The 22,432-nt window shown below is 50.7% G+C and overlaps 2 protein-coding genes and 1 long non-coding RNA gene across 24 annotated transcripts in view; 1 reads left to right on the top strand and 2 right to left on the bottom strand.

The window, feature by feature from the left end:
- The window catches only part of LOC309840701, a 16,083-nt gene extending 3,980 nt beyond the window's left edge, over positions 1-12,103 (bottom strand). Inside the window, exons 1-4 of the long non-coding RNA XR_014298746.1 lie at positions 12,026-12,103; positions 6,752-7,127; positions 6,502-6,644; positions 124-226 (exon numbers count right to left, since the gene is read on the bottom strand). This is a non-coding gene — a long non-coding RNA (uncharacterized lncRNA). The remainder of the gene's footprint in view (positions 1-123; positions 227-6,501; positions 6,645-6,751; positions 7,128-12,025) is intronic.
- On the top strand, positions 10,504-19,409 carry CYB5R2 (cytochrome b5 reductase 2). 3 transcript variants are annotated; one of them, XM_082683004.1, is made up of 9 exons: positions 10,504-10,825; positions 12,135-12,275; positions 12,539-12,611; positions 14,985-15,091; positions 15,360-15,489; positions 16,110-16,193; positions 16,900-16,985; positions 18,184-18,283; positions 19,147-19,409. In XM_082683004.1, exons 1-9 carry the CDS (start codon positions 10,805-10,807, stop codon positions 19,317-19,319), a joined length of 915 nt encoding a protein of 304 aa, XP_082539130.1. In that variant the 5' UTR covers positions 10,504-10,804; the 3' UTR covers positions 19,320-19,409. The 3 variants fall into 3 exon arrangements, with proteins under 3 accessions (XP_082539130.1, XP_082539129.1, XP_082539131.1); XM_082683003.1 differs by having other exon boundaries at positions 12,054-12,275; XM_082683005.1 differs by lacking the exon at positions 10,504-10,825 and adding an exon at positions 11,130-11,235.
- The window catches only part of PPFIBP2 (PPFIA binding protein 2), a 149,124-nt gene continuing 144,089 nt past the window's right edge, over positions 17,398-22,432 (bottom strand). For 17 of the 20 annotated variants that reach the window (XM_082682950.1, XM_082682972.1, XM_082682949.1 and 14 more), the window contains one exon: positions 22,244-22,432. In XM_082682950.1, coding sequence (XP_082539076.1) covers positions 22,361-22,432 — 72 coding nt within the window. In that variant the 3' untranslated portion in view covers positions 22,244-22,360. The other 3 variants (XM_082682976.1, XM_082682947.1, XM_082682970.1) reach the window with 2 other exon arrangements.

The raw sequence follows: 22,432 nt of genomic DNA, 5'->3' as shown, positions 1-22,432 counted from the left end.
TTTTTTTTTTGAAAATGTCTCAAATCTACAGAATACATGAAAGAATAATACAGCGAATTCCTGGGGATCCCTTACTTATATTCGATCATTGTCGCCATCCTGTCACATTGGCTTCTTTCTCACCTGATGCCTTCTCTGTACAAATCTCCATACCAGAGTCCAGGGCAGAGGGGAGGAGGTGCAAACAGGAACAAGGCATAGCTCCTATCTTCAAGTAATTTATATCCTAATAATGAAAATTACGTGTACAAATTAGGTGCACAAGTCAAGAGCAGATACTGTATGATTTCCATTTACGTGAATTAAAATCGCTCAAGGTTACTATATGGTAGTAGACGTCAGGAAAGCAGTCACTCTTTGGGGGAGCTCAATATTTTACTCTTGGGTGAAATACCCACTTCTGGTAACATATGTATTTTTTTCTATCTCTAGAATACAATCAGCATTTCTCATCACTCCCAGGTGTCTGTTAAAGTACCTGGCACAAGACAGATGCTCAGAGCCTACTACAGTCTGGGCTTGATGGTGAGAAGGAGCCATGGGAAATAAAGATGGGTTTCCTTGGCCCCTTCCCAGGCAGCCTTTGCAGAGGTACTCCCCCCAACCCTTCCAGGTTTCTTTCCAGCCAGACTGTAGGAGGCAAGGAGACAGGTCAGACTGCAGACTGCCACTTGGCATTTCTGCAAAGGAAGCATCTTTGGGAAGACCTGGGTAGTCACTGCTGCCCGCTGCTTCACCAGGATGTAAGTACACCTAGACTGTGTAACAGGCTGGGAGCTGATGGTTTAAGCTGGCTGATCATTAAACTTCAGCCACCACCACTGACATCCATCAGGGTCTGCTCCCAGTCCTTCCACCACCATCATGGGCAATCCACCTCCCTAGGCAGAACTGGAGCTCCTGAGTATTCAAGAATGTTCTGCCCCTTCATACTGTGCTTCTAGCTTATCTTAATTAAACCTGAGGCTGGCAACTACATACATTTTATCATGGCTCTCCCAAGGATTTTCTGATCAGAAAAAGTATTAAATTTTGTGAAATACTTTTTAGCATCTTTCAAAGTGATTAAATGGTTTCTCCTTTGATTAGTATCTTAAATCCCTAATTAATAGATCTCCTAATATTCCTACATTCCTGAAATGAATCCCCCTTGAGCATGGTACATTCATCTTCAAGGTACTGCTGGGTTCTGTTTAATATTCCACTTAGATTTTTGTATCCACATCCATAATTGAAGTTGACTGATAGTGGAGGCTCTTAAAATGTGGCCTTTAGATGTCTGGGGACCTCCAAGATCCTTTTAGGGGTTTGTGAGGTCAAAACTACTTTCATAGTAATGCTAAGACATCATTCTTCCTGTCTACTCTCATTCTCTCACAGTGTGCAGTGTTTCCAGGGGCCACACATGTGGTAACTCGACAGACTGAATACAAAAAGCACATAGGCGGTGCCTAGGTGACTCAGTTGCTTAAGTGTTTGACTCTTGATTTCTGCTCAGGTGATGATCTCAGGGTCCTGGGATGGAGCCCCGCATGGGGCTCCTGGCTCAGCTAGGAGTCTGCTTCTCACTCTGCCTCTACCCTGCTATCCCCAATCTTGCCCTCTCATATAGATAAATAAATAAAATCTTAAAAAAAAAAAAAAAGGCAGATAGGACATCTTGCCTGTCTTCTATTTAGCCAGACATTAAACAGTTTTAAAAATACGTGCAACAATGTGAGTCTTATTTAGAGTTTCTGTTTTGGAAAATGTAGTTATTTGAATAAACATGGTATTTATGCTATTGCCAAATGTTTTTATTATGGTTATCTTAAATAAATTAGCAAATACATAATTTTTAAAGTTTCTGCTTTAAATTTTAATAGTTAACTGTTGATAAATATAACACATAAACAAAAGCTCTTTAGGATTCTCAGTGATTTTTTTTCAAAGTGTAAAGGTATGCTCACTTCAGCTGCATATATACAAAGTATAAAGGTGTCCTGTGACCAACATGTTTAAAAACTCTGACCTATAGGTTTTTTTTAATTGTCTGCCTTTGTCAGAATTGGATATCAGTATTCTTCATGAAAAGAACTGGGGAACTTTCCTTCTTGTTCTAAGCTTTGCATATGATTTATAACAAAAGAATGATTATAATGATGTCATACAATTACATATACTAAGCATCTATTCCTTGAAGCCTTAAAGGAAACTTTCTCACAATTTCCTTCATTCTTATTGGTTTTTAGGTTTAAAATTTCTCTTTTAGTCAATTTTGATAATTTTTTGATAATCTCCTACTAATCGCTATAACATTCAGATTTTCCTACTTGCTTTGAGTTGTACAAAACATTTCCTTAATAATTAATACCTTCTGGATTTGCATGATTTTCTAATTTCCTAATTTTAGCTTACATTTTTTTAGCTTACATTTTTTTTAAAAAGATGTTATTTATTTGACAAAGAGACAGCGAGAGAGGGAACATAAGCAGGGGGAGTGGGAGAGGGAGAAGCAGGTTTCCTGCTGATCAGGGAGCCCGATGCGGGGCTCCATCCTAGAACCCTGGGATCATAACCTGAGCTGAAGACAGACGCTTAATGACTAAGCCACCCAGGTATCCCTGCTTAATTTTTTTTTTATATAAGATTTTATTTATTTATTTATTTGAGAGAAAGAGAGAGCGTGGGTGGGGGGAGCCCAAGGCAAAGGGGCGGAGGAGAGAAGCAGAGGAGAATTGTGGGGGACAAGCAGATGCCATGCTGAGCAGAGCCAGATTTGGGACTTGAGCCCAGGACCCTGAGATCACGACCTGAGCCGAAATCAAGAGTCGGTTGCTTAACAAGTGAGTCACCCAGGCACTCCTGCTCCTTGCTTAAATCTTTTTTTTTCTTTCTTTTTTTAAAAAATAAACTATTCAGTGTTTGGTCACTTTACAGAGGTTTTGTTTTTATTTTAGAAGACAGATAGCTTATTTTACTGCACCTATGTCCTCTGCACCCTGCGGAGTCACTTCAGCTGACCTAGACAGGCCAGCAGGTCGGGGCTGGGGACCGTGCCTCGGAGGCAGTTCCTGCAGATGACTGACAGGCACAGTCTGGGCTGACATTACAGATGTCATGAATTCTTGATTACATTATCAAGCAGCTGCAAGACTTGATTATGTTCCTATGAGAACTCTTAACTCATCGAGTGACGCCACACAGATTGCTTCATGTTTCTGAGCCCTAGAATCCTTCACATACATAGAAGAGAGAACATTCTCTAGAGCCTTGCTGTACTGCTGAAAGTGTGGGCTGATGCTCTCAGTGAGATGGCCAAAATGGTGACCTTGCTATCCCTCTGATCCCAGGGCCCCTTGGAGAGCCACCTCCTAAATAACCCCACGTATTTTGATGAGGCCATAAATGAGATTCTTTTCCCTCTCATTTTCCAGGGAACAGCATGCCGCTGTGTGGGTGGTGAATACAAGAACTGTGATTAGGCCAAGTCTCCCCTCAGTGCGAGCCCTGGGAGCCTCCCCTCTGTCCAGCCAGCCTGGCCACCAGCTTGTCACTGTGACTGTCGCAGCCCCACTCCATTTTCAGGTTTACAGTGCTCACCAGAGCTGGCCATAGAAAGATTCGGGCATGGAGTATGGGATCTGGACTGAATTTTCTTTCCCTTTATAAATTAGAGAAATATGGATAGGATTCAAGAGCCGATGCCAAGTTTGTCCCTTGTGTCTAACTTCACAATGGAGGCTCTCTTCTTTTTCTGGAAACCTACAGATTTGTCTTTCCTTGATCCCAGCCCCAATAAGACTATAGAATGAATAATAGTAACTTTGGAAATCCTCCCTGAGGCCACGTTCATCTAGTGCCATGCCGGGCACTTGCAACCCAAGTGTGAGTCAGCCACCATCCCACGTGGCGATCACTTACCCCAACTTCCATCTTCAGGTGGTTTCCCCTGGAGGGGAGTTCAACCACCCGAGCTCCAGTTGCCTCCCTTCTTCACTGGGTCTAGTTAAGACTCCTTTTGTCTGACAGAAAAGGTCCATCAAGCACACTGTACTCCCCCTGCCTCCTACTCATCACCATAGAACACGATTTGCCACCACAGCAGCCCGTCAGTCGGCTTCAGTTTGGCCACTGCGTCCGTCAACCTGTCTGCCTGAGAGAGGCCCAGGGCTGCCTGCCTCCAGGGTGAGCACAGCCACGGGGTAGGGACTGTCATCTGGGTCTGTGATGAACCCTCACATGGGGTCCCTGGAAGATGACGGCTCTGTGGTCCTTCACAGGCCCCGTCTTCACATACCTTCTGTCAGCTGCTTCTCACGCTGCCTGTGTGGCATGAAAAAGACAAGGACGCTTACCCCATGCTCAGAAATAGAAACTGAGGTTTACAAAATCAAAGTGACAGAGCCACACAACTGCTAAGTGAGGCAGAGCCTGCACCTCATTCAAGTAAGCCTGGAGATTGCCCCCCTACCCCCACGTGGCCCATCCTGGAGAACCAGGGCTGGTTCCACCCCAGGGGGCCGCCCTTCCCTACTGTATGATCCATCACTTGTTTCACTCATGCTTTCATACAGTCATGCACAAGTTGTCACGGAGCACTGTCCCCTCACCAGACTTGCTGTTAGGCTCTGGGCTTGCAAAAACAATTAGCACCCAGTCCCTGGTTTCTTGCATAGGATTTGGGAAGCCCGTTCAGCTGCCTCAGTACAAGGAGGGAGATACTGTAACAGAGGCAAGCATTAGTGTCAAGGGAGCACAGAGCACAGAGAAGTCCTAGTGACTTCTAGAAGTATCAGGGAAGGCTTGGTTAAGGATTAGACACTTATGCTGGTCTTACTAGAATCAGAAGTTTTTCAGGTGAACAGAGAAGGGAAGGCATTCCATTGAGGGAAACAGGCATGAACAAAGGATCAGAAAGACTAAGCAGAGGGATATTCAGGGTGAAAAGTGTAGTTCTGTGTGGCTGTGTCTTTGACAGGGGGAACTGAAGGGAGATTATTTAAAATCACAGCCTAGGTCCCACTTGTGAAGGGCCTTATTTTGCTAGAAAGAATGTTAGACTCTGTCATGTAGCCGGAGGATGGGGATGATTGACATTTGAGCGCAGAGGAGAAAAACATCAGACTGTGTTAAAGAGAAGTTCATCCGGCGGAAGTCAACAGGATGAGAGCGGAGGCTGGAAACAGGTGAGGAGATGAGCAGACGCAGGAGCCCCAGTAAGCTCCGGTGGGGACAGCGAGTGACAGGAGGAAAAACAGAATCAGCAAGCTCAGGGGACCAATTATGTTTGAAATGGAGGAAAGGAAAAATCGCGCATACGAAAAATGACTCCCAGGTCCCTAACTCCAGCGACTGCAGTAGGGAAAAGCTAGTAAGCATTAGCATTTTTATTTACTCTAGGCCAAACCCTTTATATGCATTATTTCCTGCAAACCTGTGAGATAAGTAGTATTAGTGACCCTAATTTTACAGACGAAGGCACTGAAGCTCAGTGACCAAGTTCTCTGCCCAGATGGGTGGTGAAGTCAGGCTCTCTGATTTCCTTTTCTCAGACTCCTTGCATACATATATCATGGTAATACTGTCTCTCTGCAGGACAGGCTATAACACAACGGCTCAGGCCACAGATTTCTCAACCGCAGACACATGGGACAGCCCTCCACCGAATCCTGCACCCTAAACAATGCGCCCCGACTCACATGTTCCCCACTAGCCCCAATCAGGCATCTGTAAAGAACACCCGGGGCTGTAAGGAGGCCCGCCTTGTGTCTGCACCTAGTAGACACTGTGTGTCTCCGGAAGTTGGTGAGGGACCAACGTCCTGGCTGTGTTCAAATGGGAGAAGGACCTGCCTCCCTTCATGTCGTAGTTCTGGACATTTTCTGACCCTGTCTCTGCCCCTCCACTCCCAAAGGCCTGCATTTCCTCTATTACAAGTCTGAGGCTCCCAGTCCCATCCCCTCTAAGCAGGTGGATCCCTGTCCTAGAAACTACATTTGCTGTCCCATTTACTCTTGGTTGTCCCCGCAGTCCAGGCTGGTGAATTGGTGCTGTCTAGAGGCTCTAACCCAGCCCCTGCCACCATGGAGGCCATTTGGGAAGAGTGGAGCCACTGCTGTAAGTAAACAGGGTAGAGGGACTTCAGTAGCATTGCTGGTCAGGGGGTTCCCCTGAGTGCCGGCAGGGCAAGGGGCAGAGGACTCTGCAAGCTGTTCTTTTGACTCTTCCCAAAGACACTGTTTCTGGCAAATTCTGCTCATTCCCCATGTCTTAAGACTCTTACAGAAGGTGGGGGGATGGGGTAGCCGGGTGATGGGCATCAAGGAGGGCATGTGATGTGATGCGCACTGGGCGTTACACGCAACTAATGAATCACTGAACACTACATCAACAACTAATGATGTACTCTATGTTGGCTAATTGAATAATAAAAAAATCGAATAATAATTGAAAATTGAAAAAAATTCAAAAAAATTGAATAAAAAAATTGAATAATAATAATAAAAAAAAGACTCTTACCTTTATACAATCTTACTCCATCAGGCCCATGTCCGCCCCCAATTACCAAGTGTGTGCAAGGTGTCCCATGACACATTTCTGTTATACAAATCGAAGTTGAAAACGGTCCACAGTGCAAAGTGTTTCTCTCGTTCTCCACCCACCTGCAAGACACAGTGGGGAATTCTGATCAGGTGGTATCAATACCCTTTCATTTAAAATCCTTGAAGAAGGAAACCAAGGAAACTTCCAATGCAAGTCAGATTTTTACCTTGGTCATGGCACTGGCTGCTGGAGTGGGTGAGGTGTTCCATCAGTGTTCTTTCATTAAGCTCAGCCCAGTCAACCGAGGACAATCCCCAAGCCCGAACTGGGCTACCAGGACCCTTTGTTCAGGATGACATTTGTGCACAATGCACAAAGGACAGGCTAGAGCCAGGGCAAGAAGGAAGGGATGGAGTGGATGGGCCACTCGTGGGGCCTGGCAGAGAGGACAAGCCGAGGACACGGCCAGCAGCAGGAGGAGGTGGCTGAAGGAGGTGCTTTGCAGGAGAAAGAAGCCACACAGTCAGAGCAACAAGAGCTTGGACACCAGAGGGGAGGAGCACTTACTGGCTCTTCTGATCCGAATCCCAGGAAAGCTGTTTCTGGAATAAATCCAAGTATAAATAAATAAGCCCAATGAGACAAAAATAATAGTTCATTTAGCATATCAGTTTCCCATTGCTGCTATCACGAATTACCACAACTTTGCTGTCTTTAAACCGCACAAATGTGTTGGTCTCTTACAGTTTTGGAAGCCGGAAGTATGAAATCAGTTTCACAGGGCTAAAGTCGAGGTATTGACAGGGCTGGTCCCTTCCAGAGGCCCTCAGGAGAAATCCTTTCTCTTGCTGCTTTCCTACTTCTAGTGGCTGCCTGCATTCGTTGGTTTGTGGACACATCATATTGCCTTCTTGTCTCCTCCTGCATCCTCTTATATGGACTATTGTGATCACAATGGGCCCAACCAGACAATCCAGGATAGTCTTCCCATTTCAAAATCTTTAGGTTATTCAGAGCAACAAAGCCCCTTTTGCCATATAAGCCAGCATTCATGGCTTCTGGGATTTAAGATGTGGGCCTATTTGGGGAAGGTCATTATTCAACCTACCACAACATAGGCATAATAGCTAGGACCTCAGGGGTGGTCATCTGTTCAGGGGTAAAATGGAAATAAATCACTACTAACGTTAAGAAAAAAAAAAAAAAAAAAAAAAAACAGCTAATGAAAAGCCCACAGCAGCTCAGACACTGTTTAGAGAGCAAAGGCTCAGAGAGCTTTGACTTGGCCACAGCATCAGTCCCTGCTAGGGGAGTCTCAGCAGTGAAGGCGGCCGATCCCCTCACTCGAGAAACTGTCTTGTGGGGCAGAATTTCATACATCCTAAAACAGTGACAACACACATTCATTGTTTCTTTTATCAGCAAACTCTTGCTGAGTGTCTCCTCTCTGCCAATTACCAAGCGGCAGATGTAGGGAGTGAGACCTGCGCTCACAGTCTATTTCACGGAATAGTAAAACATGAGCCAAACCAGGCAGAACATGGGAATGCAAGGGGCGCATGAGGAGAGAGGGGAAGCCCTGCCTTCTCAGAATTGGTGAGAGCCCAGACAGGTGCCTGTCTCTTATCCTGCTCCAAGAGTAACAAAGGGAGGTGTGTCGCTGCCTCTCTGGTCACATGGAGGGGAAAAAGAGAAAGGAGAATGGGGGGTAGAGGCAACTGTTAAGAGCCACAGGAAAAATGGAGGTGCCCAATGCTTCCAAAGCCAAAAAGATAAAGTTGATTGAACCGGAGGGAGAAAATTAAGTTCATTCTTCATTCACTCTTTCACTCATTCATTCAGAAAATATTTATTAAGCATCTACCAATTGCTAGGCACTGTTTTGAGGCCTGGGAAACAACAGGAGTTAAAACAAAGCAAGGCCTGAGGCACCCAGGTGCCTCAGTCAGTTAAGCATCTGCCTTTGGCTCAGGTCATGATCCCTGCATCCTGGGATCGAGCCCCTCATCAGGGCCCCTGCTCAGCAGGGAGCCTGCTTCTCCCTCTCCCTCTGCTGCTCCTCCTGCTGTGGTCTCTCGATCTCTGCCAACTAAATAAATAATAAGATCTTTTTAAAAATCTCATGTAGCTTACCTTGCAGTAGAGGGAGAGGAGGAGTAAGCAAGTAGTTAAGATACATAGTATGTCATCTGCTGACATGTCTTATGGAGACAGATTAAGCAAAAAGCGGGATACTGACCGGAAGGACTGTTCTTCTCTTGAGCATTTCTGGAGCAGCTTATGTGTTCCAGGCAGTGTGCTAAATGAGGCAGGGCAAAGAGGAATTCACTCCTCCTTCATCTGTTATCTATTTATTGTCTTCCTTGTGATAGTCACTGTGCTCAGACCTGGAGAAACACCTCTGCCACAATGGAACATCTAGACTAATGTGAGAGTCAGCCATTTAACAATTAAATAGACAGGATGTATAATCACAAACTGAAGTAAAAGCCACGAAGAGAATATAATGTGTACATCTATTTAAATTGGGGGATTGGATCAGGCATCTCTAAGGAAGAAGTGATATTTGAACTGAGACCCCAAGAATGTATGAGAGGGAGATATAAAGTCATAATAAATGACTGTAATTAGAGCAGCATGGTATTGCAGAGGGGTTGGGAAAAGAGATCAAAAGAGAGCAGAGAGACCAGAAGCAGACTCAGCCATACATGAAGGCTGGTACATGACAGTGGTGATATTGTAGGTTATTGACCAGGTGAGCAAGTCCACACATTTTACTGAGACAACAGATTATCCACATGGAAAAAAATTAAGGTGGATCCCTGCTTTGCATCATATACAGAAATCAGTTCCAGGTGGCTGAGAGACTTAAATCTTAAAGGAAAAACTTTAAGTCTTATTAGGAAAAATAGAGAGTATCTTTATGATCCTGCATACAAACAGACAATAATGATTGGAGATTGATACATTTGACTACATTGCAATTACAAACTGCTGTTCATCAAGACACAGAGAGAGAGAGAGAGAGATGAGAGAGAAGGGGAGGAACGGAGGGAGGAAGGAAGGAGGCAAGGAAGGAAGAGCGGAAGGGAGGGAGAGAGGAAGTTGCATACCAGGAGAAAATATCTGTAACTGATCTAACTGGCAAATAAGTGGTCTCTAATATATACAAGACTCCTAAAAATTAGTAAGAAAAAGTCAACTCCTGAGAAAAGAGGCAAAAATCATGAGCAGGCACTTCCCACCCTCCCCCCCCAGGAAAAAAAAAAAAAAACCACCATGGTGCATAAGCATATGAAGGATGTTCAACCTCCTCAGCTCTCAGGTAATGATATTCGGTTCACAAGCTATCACTTTACATTTATTAGCCTGTCAATAATTAAGATAGCTTACAATAATACCCTGGTACCTGCAAGGACTAGGGCAGGTGCTCACCAAGTAGGTGCCAGTGCTGGTGTGGATATGGGGACTGGGGATGGCTGGCTATCTCTTGGCCTCTCTCGGGCCCAGGGGCAGGGATTCACCGTTGCCACTCGCAAGGGGAGAACTGATGGGGGCCGGAGGACTATCAAGGTTCTGAAATGTGCTGGCGAAGAACCCCCACTACCCTTGATGCCTGCCATTCTGCCTCCTGTTGGTCTAGTGTTGGGTACCTGTCATCTCTCTCTCCCAACAGAGAAATGAATGAGTGAATGAGCGCTCTGAACCAATGTCTTATCTCCATGACACCCCCACCCGGGCAAACACCCAGCGCTGGACCAGGTCCACAGTAGGAGCTCCTTATGCGCGTTGAAGGAATATATTCCTGTGCTCTCGGACTTGGCCTCAATTCCCATTTCTCTTACCAGCATCCCCTCCTCCCACCAGGATGCACCTCCCTTTCTCCCACCTTTGGACCACGTGCAGAGAGGAAGCTCTGCATCCAGGCTGCTCTGAGAGTGCTGGGAGAGGGCACGATGGAGAGGGGGCCACGAGATGTCCGCTAGGAACGGGGACCCCACAGCAGTGTCACCCCGCAGGCAGGGCGCAGCAGGGCGCGAGTGGCGTGAGAGTGGAACTCAGCGGGCCGCGTGGGCGGGGAGGGGGGAGCGGGGAGCAAGGAGGAGTTACTGGGGGGAGCCGTGTGCAGGAGCCGCCGGCGCGCGTTGCCGTTCTAGCGCCTTTCCCGGCGTCCGCCCGCGCGTCTGCGAGGCTTCTCGGTCCGCCAGGCGGAGCTGCGGGTCCTCCCGCGAGTCGGCCCGACGCGCCCCGGCCTGGCAGCCAGTGGCACTTCGACGACATGTTCGGCGTCTCGTTGCGGGTGGGTGCCCGGGGCGCGAAGGGGAAAGGCCGCGGAAGTCCGACGGGGTCCGGGGTCGGCTGGGCGGGCGAGGCCGAGGTCGAGGCCGAGGGTGAGGCCGAGGGCAAGGGCGGGGGCCGGGCGGGGCCTCGAGGGGCGGGGAGCGGGGCGGCCCGAGCGGCTACCCAGCAGGCGTGGCGCCGCGGCAAGCGGGGCCCGGCGGTCCTTGTCCGGTCCCGCCCGGGCCGTCTTGGGTCGGGCCAGGGGCTGGCGGAGCGGACCGCGGGGCGGGCCGCGGGGCGGGGTTGGGGGGGTTGGGGGCGGGGTTGGGGAAAGCGGCGATAGCCCGAGCCAGTGGCTGCACTTGCCACTGAGTGGCCGAGCCACCTCCGCCGGCCTTGGAAGGTGCTGGTGTGTCCCGAGGCGCGAAGGTAGTAATGGAGCACTCGGTAGTCGGAGGTACTCACCCCACCCCAACCCGCCCGAACCTGGTTGGGGGAATCGTGGTGCTGGTGAGCCCCATCCCCTGCCTAGTGGTCTGCAGCAACAAGCTGCTGGGGAGACACAGCGCCTATCCCCCCGCTTTAGCTCTGCCTTTGGGGACTGGGACATTCATCTTAGATTGTGGGTTAGAAGCACTGCCAAGGGGGGGCGGGTGCTGGGTAGCTCAGTTGGTTAAGCTTCCGACAAGATCCCAAGACTGAGATCCCGCCCCACATCAGACTCAGGCAGTGGAGCCTGCTTGGAATTCTTTTTCTCCCTCCCTACCCTCACCCCATCACGCTCTCTCAAATAATAATAATAATAATAATAATAATTATTATTATTATTATTTTAAAAAGCCGCAGCAGCACCATCATCTCAAGGAGGGGACTCCTAGGACTGGCACCCCTGGATGTACCAGGTTGGAGGCAGATGGGTAGGAAGGGCCTGGTGACATTAATTCCAGTTGGCCTTGTCTGATCTGCAGCTCATTCCTCTCTATCCTCCAGGTCCACCGTAGGGTCAGCCTGCATTCTGCTTTATGTTTTTTTTTTTTTTTAAGATTTTATTTATTTATTTGAGAGAGCATGCACATGGGGATGGAGGAGAACCAGGTTCCCCATTGAGTGGGGAGCCTCACGTGGGTCTCCACCCCAGGAGCCCAAGATCATGACCTGAGCTGAAGGCAGACGCCCAGCTGATGGACCCACCCAGGCATCCTGGGTTCTGTATTATTACCTTTCCCTCTGATTTCTTCTGAGCACAGCCAGCTGCTTCTGTGCCCAAGCACCATCCTGCCCTGAGCATGCGGGACCTGAGGTGCTCTGCTCACTTTGTGTCTGGCCAGGACTCGACCCTGCTCGTTGCCATCACCATTGTTGGAGTCACAGTGGTCCTGTTGGCCCTGCGGAACATGAACTTACGGAGAAGACATATCACCTTACGGGACTCTGAAACCAAGTACCCGCTGCCCCTGATTGAGAAAGAGGTAGAGGGGTCAGCCTGCGAGAGAGAAGACAAGAGTGGTGGGGAATGTGCTGGTGGGAAGGCAGGGCAGTGGGAGAGGCATTTATTGGCCTCCAGTTTGCATCCTTCTGCGTGTGTGTGTGTGTGTGCTGGGATTGCGTGTGTGTGTGTGTGTGTGTGTGTGTGTGTGTGTGTGTGCTGGGATCATACCAAATAGAGTTCCTTTGCCAGGCATTGGAGCTTCTGGAAAGCTGACAGAGCCTGCCTCTGTTTTCTGTTTTATAGCAAATCACCCACAATACGCGGAGGTTCCGCTTTGGACTGCCTTCACCAGATCATGTCTTAGGGCTTCCTGTAGGTGAGTGGGGTTTGGGGTCATCACCAGGACTGGGCCTTGCAGGCACTCTGCTCCTCTCAGAAACTCAGCTGGGGTGTGGAGGTTACCCTGATACCCTTCCTGAGGCAGGTAAGCTCAGAAATGTAGAGAGATGGGCTTGGGGGCAGTCCATTTCCTTTCTCATTGCTTGATTTGGGCCAACACAGAAGTGATGTCTTAGTGAGCGCTGAAAAGAAGTGAATCTAGTTCAGCAGGCCCAAGATCTGATCACAGGCTCCTTGCTGGGCAACTTTAGGCAAGTCCTTCAACCTCTCTGAGCCCTGGTCTATGAAATGGGAGTTTCCTAGACCTGCCTGCCACTTAGGTTGTTGTGAAGGTAAAGTGACTTGATGGGTGTGAAAAATGAGAAAGTGTAAAGTGCTGTGTACAAGTGAGGGATCAAAAGAACTGATGTCCTCTAGAGTCAGGAGAAAGGCCCAGAACGTATGGAGAGGCAGGAGTGTCATCCAACACAGGGTGTCTTTTCAGCAGGGACCTCAGACCCACACAAGTTGGGACTCAGTGTGAAAACCAGCCCTAGCGGGCCTAGAGTTCCAAGTTACCCATTTCTAGTCTGCAGACACCAGCAGACCCAAGTCAGTATTAGTGAGGTGGAAAACGTCTGCTAGGTCCACAGCCTGTGGATTCAGAGCTTTGAACAGACTGCTAATGCTGCTTGCCAGCCTGGTGGAGACCCTAATCCATGCCTACTTGTCCTGTGTGCGTAGGACAACACCTTGACCTCTCCTCTGGCAGGTCATGAAACTACTCACCAGGCAGCCCACCTGGCCCCCGAGCCTCCTTGCTTCTTCCTTTCCCTGTCTCCACCCATAGGAGTAGGGTGCCAGCCTGCCTTCCTGCCCTCTGCCTGGCCTGTGGGGGCAGCCCTGTTGGCAAGAAGGCTAAAAGAATGCAAAATGATGAGAAATAGAATTTCTGAGCCTCTGCCATGACCCAGCCTCTCCTTCACCCTGGTATAGGCAGAGTTAGTGGGACAGGTAGTTTAGAGGCTTCTGGAAGAGTCTGCTGTGAGGGCCTCCCAGCTCAGCTGAATCGAAGCAGGTGAGAAAAGGGGCCCAAAAGGGCAGCCCAATTTTCTCCAGGAAGGAGAAAAGGCCAGGCCCAGGTTGGCTGCCTCTGGAAGAGCCTTTCTGAGGTCTCCAGGTTCACATTTGTCCGCAGGAGGAAGCTGCCTCAGACATTTATTTCTGAGTGTCCCTGATAGGCAGCAGGGACATAGCAGAGTCACTGAGCCTGTCCTTTCTTCTTTCCCTTCAGTTTAATTCCAGTCTAGAGTCTGTCCTTTCTTAACCCTGAGTGTTTGCATCTCAGGCTTCAGGGCCTCCTCAGAGACCCGAGGCCTTGCAGGGCTTACACTCCACAGCAACTAGAAGGACCCCGTTCCTCCAGCGCCGCCCTTCCTCCTCTCCCCCCTGCCCTTCCCCCTTCTCCTTTTTTCTGTCTCTCCCAGGTCTCCCCCACTGTCTGCATTTCCACCCCATCTTTCCTGCATATGGTTTCATTCCCTCGGATGGCCCAGAGCTTCCTTTTGCTTCTGTCTCCCAGCAGCTCCTGCGGGCAGCTCCTGCCCACACCACTATTCTTGTAGTCAACAAACTGTCCCACTTTAGATCCAGGGGCGACCTGAGCAGCCCCACCCACTCTGTGACACTGGGATTTAGTCCTAATCCATACAGGTCTGTGGCCATACCTGGTCCATTCAGTTCTACCCTGGAGGGGCAGAATTCCACAGCCCAGAACTTGACTCTTCCTCAAGCAGAGCTGTGAGCCAGGAATACACAATAGCCCTTGTAGAACTCTTGGTCTGGGGTGTCCACATCCTGGGACCCGTGAGCCGACGGCTGGCCCTGTGCCAAGCAACAGCGGGCAGGTGATGGGGGCTGTGGTTCATTCATAGACCCCAGCGATCGACCCCATTCAGGAAGAAACAACTTTGTGACAGTGACATATTTTTCCTTAAAAGGGAAGCACACGTTTCTGTGATTTTTAATACTCAGCCTCTGACTTGAATGAGTTCTCCGTGTGGCATGGGGGACTCGGATGCAGGAGGCAGGCACTCCCATGAAGCTCCCAGCTCCACTGGGATGGAAGGCAGGCATATCATGCCCACTCACCCAGAGAGGTGAAATGACTTGCCCAGGGTAGTATGCAGAGTGACAAGGGCAGGCCTAGTCCCCTGGCATCCTGGCTCTGGGCCCCTTCCCTGCCTGGCCCTGCTGCTAAGCACCCTGCCACACTGGCACTTGCCTCCCTGAAGCTCAGTCCTTTATGGGAACCCCGTGTCCTGTTTCGGAAGGCTGTGCTTACACTGAACATGGGATGCCTTTTCTGTAGGGAACTATGTCCATCTCTTGGCCAAGATTGATGGTGTTCTGGTGGTCAGGGCTTACACGCCGGTGTCCAGCGATGATGACCGAGGCTTTGTGGACTTGATTATAAAGGTAAGTGGTGCCCACTGCATCCAGCTGCTTTTCCCTACCAGGCCTAGGAAAGGTGGTCAGGTAGAGAAGGAACCCATGTCTTGGGAAGGGCTTCCTAGCAGGGTCATGTAACAGTGAAGCTGTGGAGAAGTCTTCAAGGGTCTTTAGAGCAACTCTGAGTGCAGAGGACTTTCGCTGCAAGGCTTCCAGTAGCAAATGGAATTTTGAGTTGTTCGCAGCTGTGGCCTCAGGTCTGAGAGGGTACGAACCAGGCTGCCTTCTTTTTCAGATCTACTTCAAAAATGTGCACCCCAATTATCCAGAAGGGGGGAAGATGACTCAGTACTTGGAGAACATGAAAATTGGGGACACCATCCTTTTTCGAGGGCCAAATGGTCGCCTGTTCTACCCTGAGCCAGGTACTCGCGCTGGAAGGAAGAACATTCCTGTGGTTGCTCCTGTTGTAGAACACTTCTGGGGAGTGGGTCCCATGGACTTGTCCTTAAAGCACCCACTCCACACACGCACTTGATGAGATTGTAAGCTTCATTAAGGTAGGGGAGTGCTGGGGTGTTTCCTCATGCAATCTGGCTCTCCACGATACCCGATGCAGAAAGGGTGCCTGCTACGGCTGAGCAGTGGAAGGATGGCTGTCTGTCTGGGTGGATGGCTGTCTGGGTGGATGGCTGTCTGGGTGGATTGCTGGCTGGCGGCCGCTCTCGTCCTTACCAGGTACTCCTCACTACCTTGTTTGTTCAGGCTGTGGCTGAGAGTGCTCTGAGACGCTCCATTTAACTCCACGGCACCTCCCTCCCCCCTCAGAAGAAAAGGTCCAGCGAGTCCTCGGCTTGGTTTCCACTTTGTGCATCTAGACCCTGGGGCTGGTGGAGGGGGCCGCCCTGACCCGCTTCTCTGGTTGTGAACAGTGTGGCCCCTTCCTTGGGTGGCCTTGCCTCCTGGGAGTCCCGAGGAAAGCCCGTGATCTCTTACAAGCTCTCAGGCAAGAGCTGCAGAAGTCAGAGTGGTCCTCTGTTTCTAGGGCACTTTTCAATCAAGGCATACAAAACAAGTGAGCCTGAAAAGAAGCTGGTCAGTCGCCTGGGAATGATCGCTGGGGGCACAGGTGAGTGGCTTCTGGGGCTTCATCCACGGGGTGGGGGGGCCCCGAGATGCTTCTCACTTTGGAGTCATCTGACCTAGAGGAGAACCTACTGCTGTTTTAGATGGGAGTGCAGGATTGATGACAGGCCTGGAAATGGACCCCGTGTGCCCTCCTCCCCTGACCCAACATGCTAGCGAACATGGAAGAGTCTAGAGACTGAGCTGAGCAGGTCCACACATGGTCTCCCCAAGGGCTCCAGGATCCAGATCAAGCCCAGTTCTCCCCATCTTTTGAAAATGAATGTCTGGAAGAAGAGAACAGATGTGTAAGGACACCTCCAATGTGCCAGGCACCATCACAGGCGCTTGTAAAATGATCACACTTAACTTGTCATTCTGTTGTACACATGGGGACATCGAAGAGCTCAGACACACCCTGCTCAGAGAGCAAGTCGTGGCGGGGGGCAGCTGGGTGGGAAATCAGACAGTTCAGAGCCAGGGCTGCTCCTGTGTTGCCCCATGAACATGAGAAAGGGCTTTCGATTTATTGTTGCTTTAGAAGGGAAAACTGAAATGAAGGGTGGTTTTCCACTTTGAATTTGGGGGCAGGCATGAGAAAAGTAGGCTTGGGGCTGAGGCAGACAGCTGAGGGGGCCGCAGACCAGGGGTCGTGGGCATCGGAGAGGGACGGAGCGCCACTAGCTGTGTCCCACCTTCCCCTGTCCCAGGGATTACACCCATGCTGCAGCTCATTCGCCACATCACCAAGAACCCCAGCGACAGGACCAGGATGTCCCTCATTTTTGCTAACCAGGTCAGTTCTGCTGAGTCGGCCTTAGGCTTGAAGGGGTAGGAAGCATGTTTGCTGAATGGGGTGTCTGCCTTCATGCCTCCCTGACTGAACTCTCGCTGCCTCTGCTGCAGGAGGAGCACATGCTCAGCCGAGGGGGGCGGGTGGTAGGGGGGCATTCCCCAAGCAACAAAGTCCAGGCCTGGTTTTCCACTTGCTTCTGTTTTTATTTCTGCCTCCCCAGCCTTGTTTTGAACTAAGCTTTCCTTCTTTCATATGTAATTCTGTTTTTCTGAGTATAAAGTCTTAGATGCCCTCAGTAGAAATTTCAGAAAATACAGAAGTTTATAAATACTTCTTTTCTTTCTTCTGTACATGCCATGTATTTGCAATTACATTTATATACTTTTTTTTGCTCAACATTACCACATGAGCATTTTCTTCTCATCAAATTTATTTATAAATATTTTCATCAGTCTCTATCAAGTTGTACTATAATTTACTGTACTTTCTGCATTCAGATTGTTTTCAGTTTTCACAGTTGTAAAGGATGAAATGAATGATAATCCTAGGCTTGATGCCTTTTAGATTATTTTCTTAAATAGGATCCCAGAAGTAGAATTTCTGGCACAAAAATCATGAAGAGTTTTAAGATCAAGGTCCTCTCTGGGTACTTCTGAGCTTGTGACGAGTTCCTTTTGGCTTTGGCTCCCTTTCCCCAAATGAAGCCCCAGACCTTGCTTTCCCCGACTTTAGCTCTCCGGTGCTTTTACCTCATACATTACTGCCTTCACCCCTTGCTGTCCCTGCACAAGACCCTGAGCCCACACTCAGCTCCTTCCAGCTGGGTTAGCCCTGCCTGGTGCTCGGTGTGGATAGGGGCAGGATGGTGGGCTGGGGCCTCTGAGTGAGGCCATCCTGCCGGGACTCTGGGTGGCCTTCCAGCTGGAGGGCAGTCACCACCTCTGCGGGAGCCTCCCCTGTCCTCTGCCCACAAGAGGGAGGACCAGTAGTGTGGGAGCTGAAGCAGAACCTTTGTTTGCGCCAGGAGCCGGCGCGAGAGCACTCCTGCCTGAGCCGGGGGGGGGGGGGGGGGGGGGGGGGGGGGACACGGGACGGGACGGGGGACAGCTCAGGAAGAAATGTGCTGACCCGTGCGCTCAGGGTGGGGACCAAGCAGGACATTCCTGGAGGGGCTTTGCTCATGTTGCTTCTTTTCTAGACAGAGGAGGATATCTTGGTGAGAAAGGAGCTTGAAGAAGTTGCCAGAACACACCCGGAGCAGTTCGACCTATGGTACACCCTGGACAGGCCTCCTGTTGGTACGATCCCCATGGTCCCCCTGGGGGTTAGTTCCAACCCTTGACCCACCTCAGGAACTAGTCCGAGTTTGTTTGCTTTGTAGAACTGTGCTTGGGAGCTGAGACCTTCAGCTCTGTCCCTGCATGGGAAGAGGAGGAACTTGGGGGAGAGAGGACCAGGGACGGCTTGCTTTTAAGAGCTGTCAAGGGCAGGTGTCTGATATCTTAGCAGCAGTCCATAAGCACACTGACCTCAGGAGGGACTCTGAGGGACACCCAATCACTGGGTCACCCTGAGCACCCACCCCACACTACGCTTGAAACAGCATCCTGCAGGCCTCACACACGTGGCCATGGACCCCTTGTCCCCCTTACCACCCAAACTCTCCCAGATAGCAGTCATCACATGGCGAGCCCCAAGCGGCTACGGCAACCCTGGCCAGCACCCAGCCACCGCCTGCATCCTGCCTCTTCATGCTGCCTCTCCTACAGCACTCGGCAGTGCCCACCTTGTCATGTAGCTCACTGCCCAGCAGAGGGCGTCCCCCAACAGGACCACAAACCCCAGACCTGCTCCACCCTACCCAGCCCTGGCTCCCTGTTGTGTTCTCCATCCCTGCCCCTGCTTGCGCATCAGCTGGTAGCTGGGGGACTCAGAGTCCCAGCAGTGAGCCTGGGATCCTGGGTCAATACTGAAGGCAGCTTCCTGGGTCCCCCATGTCTTTGACTTTCTGGCCTCTTTGTAGGAAACAGCAAGAGCAGATTTCTAAGCCTTGGAGAGCAGCCTTGCCTCCCTCTTTGATGGGGGGTTGCAGTAGGAGGCTTGGGGTCTGGGGATCCACCCAGCAGCCTCACAGCTTTTTTCTCCTTCTGCTTAATCTCAGGCTGGAAGTACAGCTCAGGCTACATCACTGCCAACATGATCAAGGAGCACCTCCCTCCTCCTGGGCAGTCCACGCTCATCCTGGTGTGTGGCCCGCTGCCCCTGATCCAGACAGCTGCTCACCCTAACCTGGAGAAACTGGGTTATACCAAGGATATGATTTTCACTTACTAATACCTCCCTTGCTTCTAGCACATTTGCCCGTTCCCTTTCATCTGTTTCAGAGTGAGTTCTGCCTCACCACATTAAACTGGGATGTGTTTACAAGTGTCTTGTTATGCATCCATGGGCACATGGCTCCTTGTTCTGCTATGGGCCTAAGATGGGTTCAAGGGGCTGGAGGCAGACTGGTTTCTGAGGCCTCCTGGTTTGGGAGGCTCAAGGGAATTCTGTTGCATCCCTGCCCCATAGTTTAATAAAAGAAACTTCAAGATGAAGCAGATAGCTCAGGAAATGGGGCTCTGTGGGGGCCTGCTAGACCAGCCCTCCATGTGAACGGTCTTCTGGATGTCCAAGGGAGGTCAGAACTGGCAGAAGTACAGGGGCAGAATTCCGGAAGAATCCAAGTGGGGTCATATAAACTCCCAGTAATCTCTTGAACTTCCCTCTCCAGAGTATTCTGTTTTTAAAGGTCAGATGGACTAGAAGGCCACTCTTCCTTCCTGTAGGAAGACGCCTGAAGTGGAAACGGTGTTAAAAAGCATGAGGGGCAGCTGCAGATCCACTGGGGTAGGCGAGCTCCAGCCATGCTAGGCTCCCTGTGCTTTGCACAGCAGATGGAGGCAAGGGCCCTGGTTTTCTCTGCGTTGTGTAAATGCCAGGCCCCATTCTGGTGTGGCAGGCTGGGGGTGTTTAGCACAGTAGCTGCTGAATGTGCAGATGGGCTGAGCTTCCAGGAGGTACTCCTGAACTCCTTCCCACTGCTCCCCACAAGTGATGCAAGCGAACACCCAGCCTTGGCTGTCCATGGCCTGGCTGACGTGCTGCTCTGATACCTGGGGCTGGGTAGAACCCGTCCTGCACTTCAGTTCACATCATTCTTGTAACAAGCCAGAGATTCCGCGGGGATTTTGTTCTCTTGAGTTATGGATGAGGAGAGTGAGGCTCTTGGACAAAGTTATTATCCTCAGGTCCTTTCAACAGGAGGCAGGGAAGCTGGGCCTGAGACCTGGGTGCTTAATTCCAAGTTCTTCCCTTTCTGCAAAAAACTGGCATCGTAGCATTGTTGCTGCAACGAGTGACACTGGGTGTGTGTGTGTGTCTGTGTGTGAGGGGTACAGGAGAGGGTAAGACAGCTCTAGAGAACTCACCAAAGTGCAGCTGTGCCCTTCCTAGGGATGGTCTCACAGGGGGCAGGTAGGGGTGTAGTGGGTGGGGGGCTGAGGGGGAAGAAGCTAGGAGCCTTCACCCATGTGTGTGTTCAGTACACCCTCAGCGGATTCCCACTTGGAGAAGATACTCCGTTGGGCGCAGTATGAGTAGTACGAGCTCACTCTGTACTTCTCTCTAACACAAATCTTACCAGCCCTTTCCCCTCTGGCACACTCAGGGAACCGGATTCATCTCAGAAATCCAAGTAGCACCGCCTTTCCTATCTGCTACTCCAGCCCTCTATTTAAAAGGACAACTAGTTTCTATCGGAGCAGCTGAACCTTTCAGCACACCCGCGTTTGAAAGAGGTGTCCCCCCCACCCCCACTAGACCATCAGCACCCTCAGACAAGCACCTTGACATTCATACCTAGATCCCCAGCCCTTCTCAGCCTGGCATGGAACATGCTTAACCCACACGTACAAAGGGGCGAGTGGATGGAGCACGGCGTCACGGCACGCGTGGAGTCCCCAAGCGGTGTGGGGTCCAGGGCTGGCTCTTGCTCCAGTCTGTACGGGAGAGTGCTCGGAGCATTTGTGCTGAGCGTGGCTATGCGAAGGGAGAAAGACACACAACAGGGGGAGCCAGGAGGGCTCTGGCTCAAGGACTGACAGCACAGTGGGATGCAGGAAATGCCGGTGCATCAGTGAAGGCTTCCTGAAAGAAGCAGTGGCTTGCTGGCTCTGAGCTCAGCCTTGTGAAGGGGACCAGGGGAAAACGACATCTCACAGCGAGGGAAAGGCAATGGCGTAGGCTACAGAGTGAGTTTGTGAGGCTGAAGATACAGAAGGGATGTGAGGGCTGGCTAAGGCTTTTGAACTCCTCTTGATTCTGGAACTCAGGAGTTCTTAGCAGAAAGGTAACGGGATGAACACAGTGCTTTAGGAAGGCTACTCTGGGACAGGGGAGAGAACTTCTGGAGAGGACCAACTGGGGAGGAGGTGGACCAAGAGGAGACCAGCTTTGGAAAGCAGAGAGGAGGCCTGAGCTGCCACAGAGAGGAAGAGTATGGCTGGGGGCACATGGGGCCTCTCCCCCAGGGGGAGAGGGAACAGGCTGTGTGGGGAGATGGCCAGAGCCAGTGGAAACGTTTGGGGTGTGCCAGGACCATCCACTAGGGGGAGCTGTTTGATCAGACACCAGTACTTGGGGGGCCTGCGCTTGCTGGTCAGCTAAGGTGAGGGTGCCCCTGTGTGTGTGCGTGATGCAGACACCTCTGCTCAGACCTGAGGCAGCCCAGCAGCACTGACAACCTGACACCCTGTTGCAGAGGAGGGTTTGACGAGGGCAGTCAGGGCCGCCATGGGAGGAGTCCCACTGTTCCTTCCCGGTGCTCACCTGGCCCTGTAAAGGAAGTACCCCCACCCCCACCCCCCACCATGTGGAAGCAGCCAGGGGGGACTCCCTGTCAATTCAGCCAGCTCAGCCACTACAGGACAGTCAGAATATTTTTTCCAGAATTTTCTTCCAGCAGAGCTTTTATGAACTCCTTGCCTTTCCCCTTTGGTGTTAAGAACCTCCCAAAAGTCACCAGGAAGAGCATGAGCCATTGAGTTTGTGCTGACATCTCACCGCCCTCCCCACAGAAGTGGGGTGCAGTCCACATATAAAAGTACAAAAGGTATAAAAGCTACAGTGAAGAGCACAGCACGGCTGAAGACACAGGGCCCCCAGGACCACCTCCCGGACATCCGTTCACCACTCTGCTCACTCCTGTCGGTACGCACGTCCCAGGTGTCCTGCTAGCCTGGCTGGGCTTTGCAGGTGGCCATGCCAGCTCCCCCTTGACGCAAAGACTTGAGACCCCCACGCATGCCTCTCTGGGCTCTTGGCCACGAAGAACGTCATCTCCAGTCCTCAGAGCTGGGAGCGGCCAGGCGAGAGTCGTTCAGTAGCTGGTCCTGGCTCAGCAAAGT

The sequence above is a fragment of the Mustela nivalis genome, assembly GCF_964662115.1.
Source record: "Mustela nivalis genome assembly, chromosome: 9".
Taxonomy (NCBI): domain Eukaryota; kingdom Metazoa; phylum Chordata; class Mammalia; order Carnivora; family Mustelidae; genus Mustela; species Mustela nivalis.
This window is presented reverse-complemented; position numbering and strand designations above follow the sequence as displayed.

Excerpts from the sequence above, each read along its gene's own strand:
- CYB5R2 (XM_082683003.1), top strand. The coding sequence starts at position 10,805 with ATGTTCGGCGTCTCGTTGCGG. Across the intron at positions 10,826-12,053 it reads TGTTCGGCGTCTCGTTGCGG|CCAGCTGCTTCTGTGCCCAA; the intron begins GTGGGTGCCCGG and ends TTCTGAGCACAG. Across the intron at positions 16,194-16,899 it reads AATGATCGCTGGGGGCACAG|GGATTACACCCATGCTGCAG; the intron begins GTGAGTGGCTTC and ends CCCCTGTCCCAG.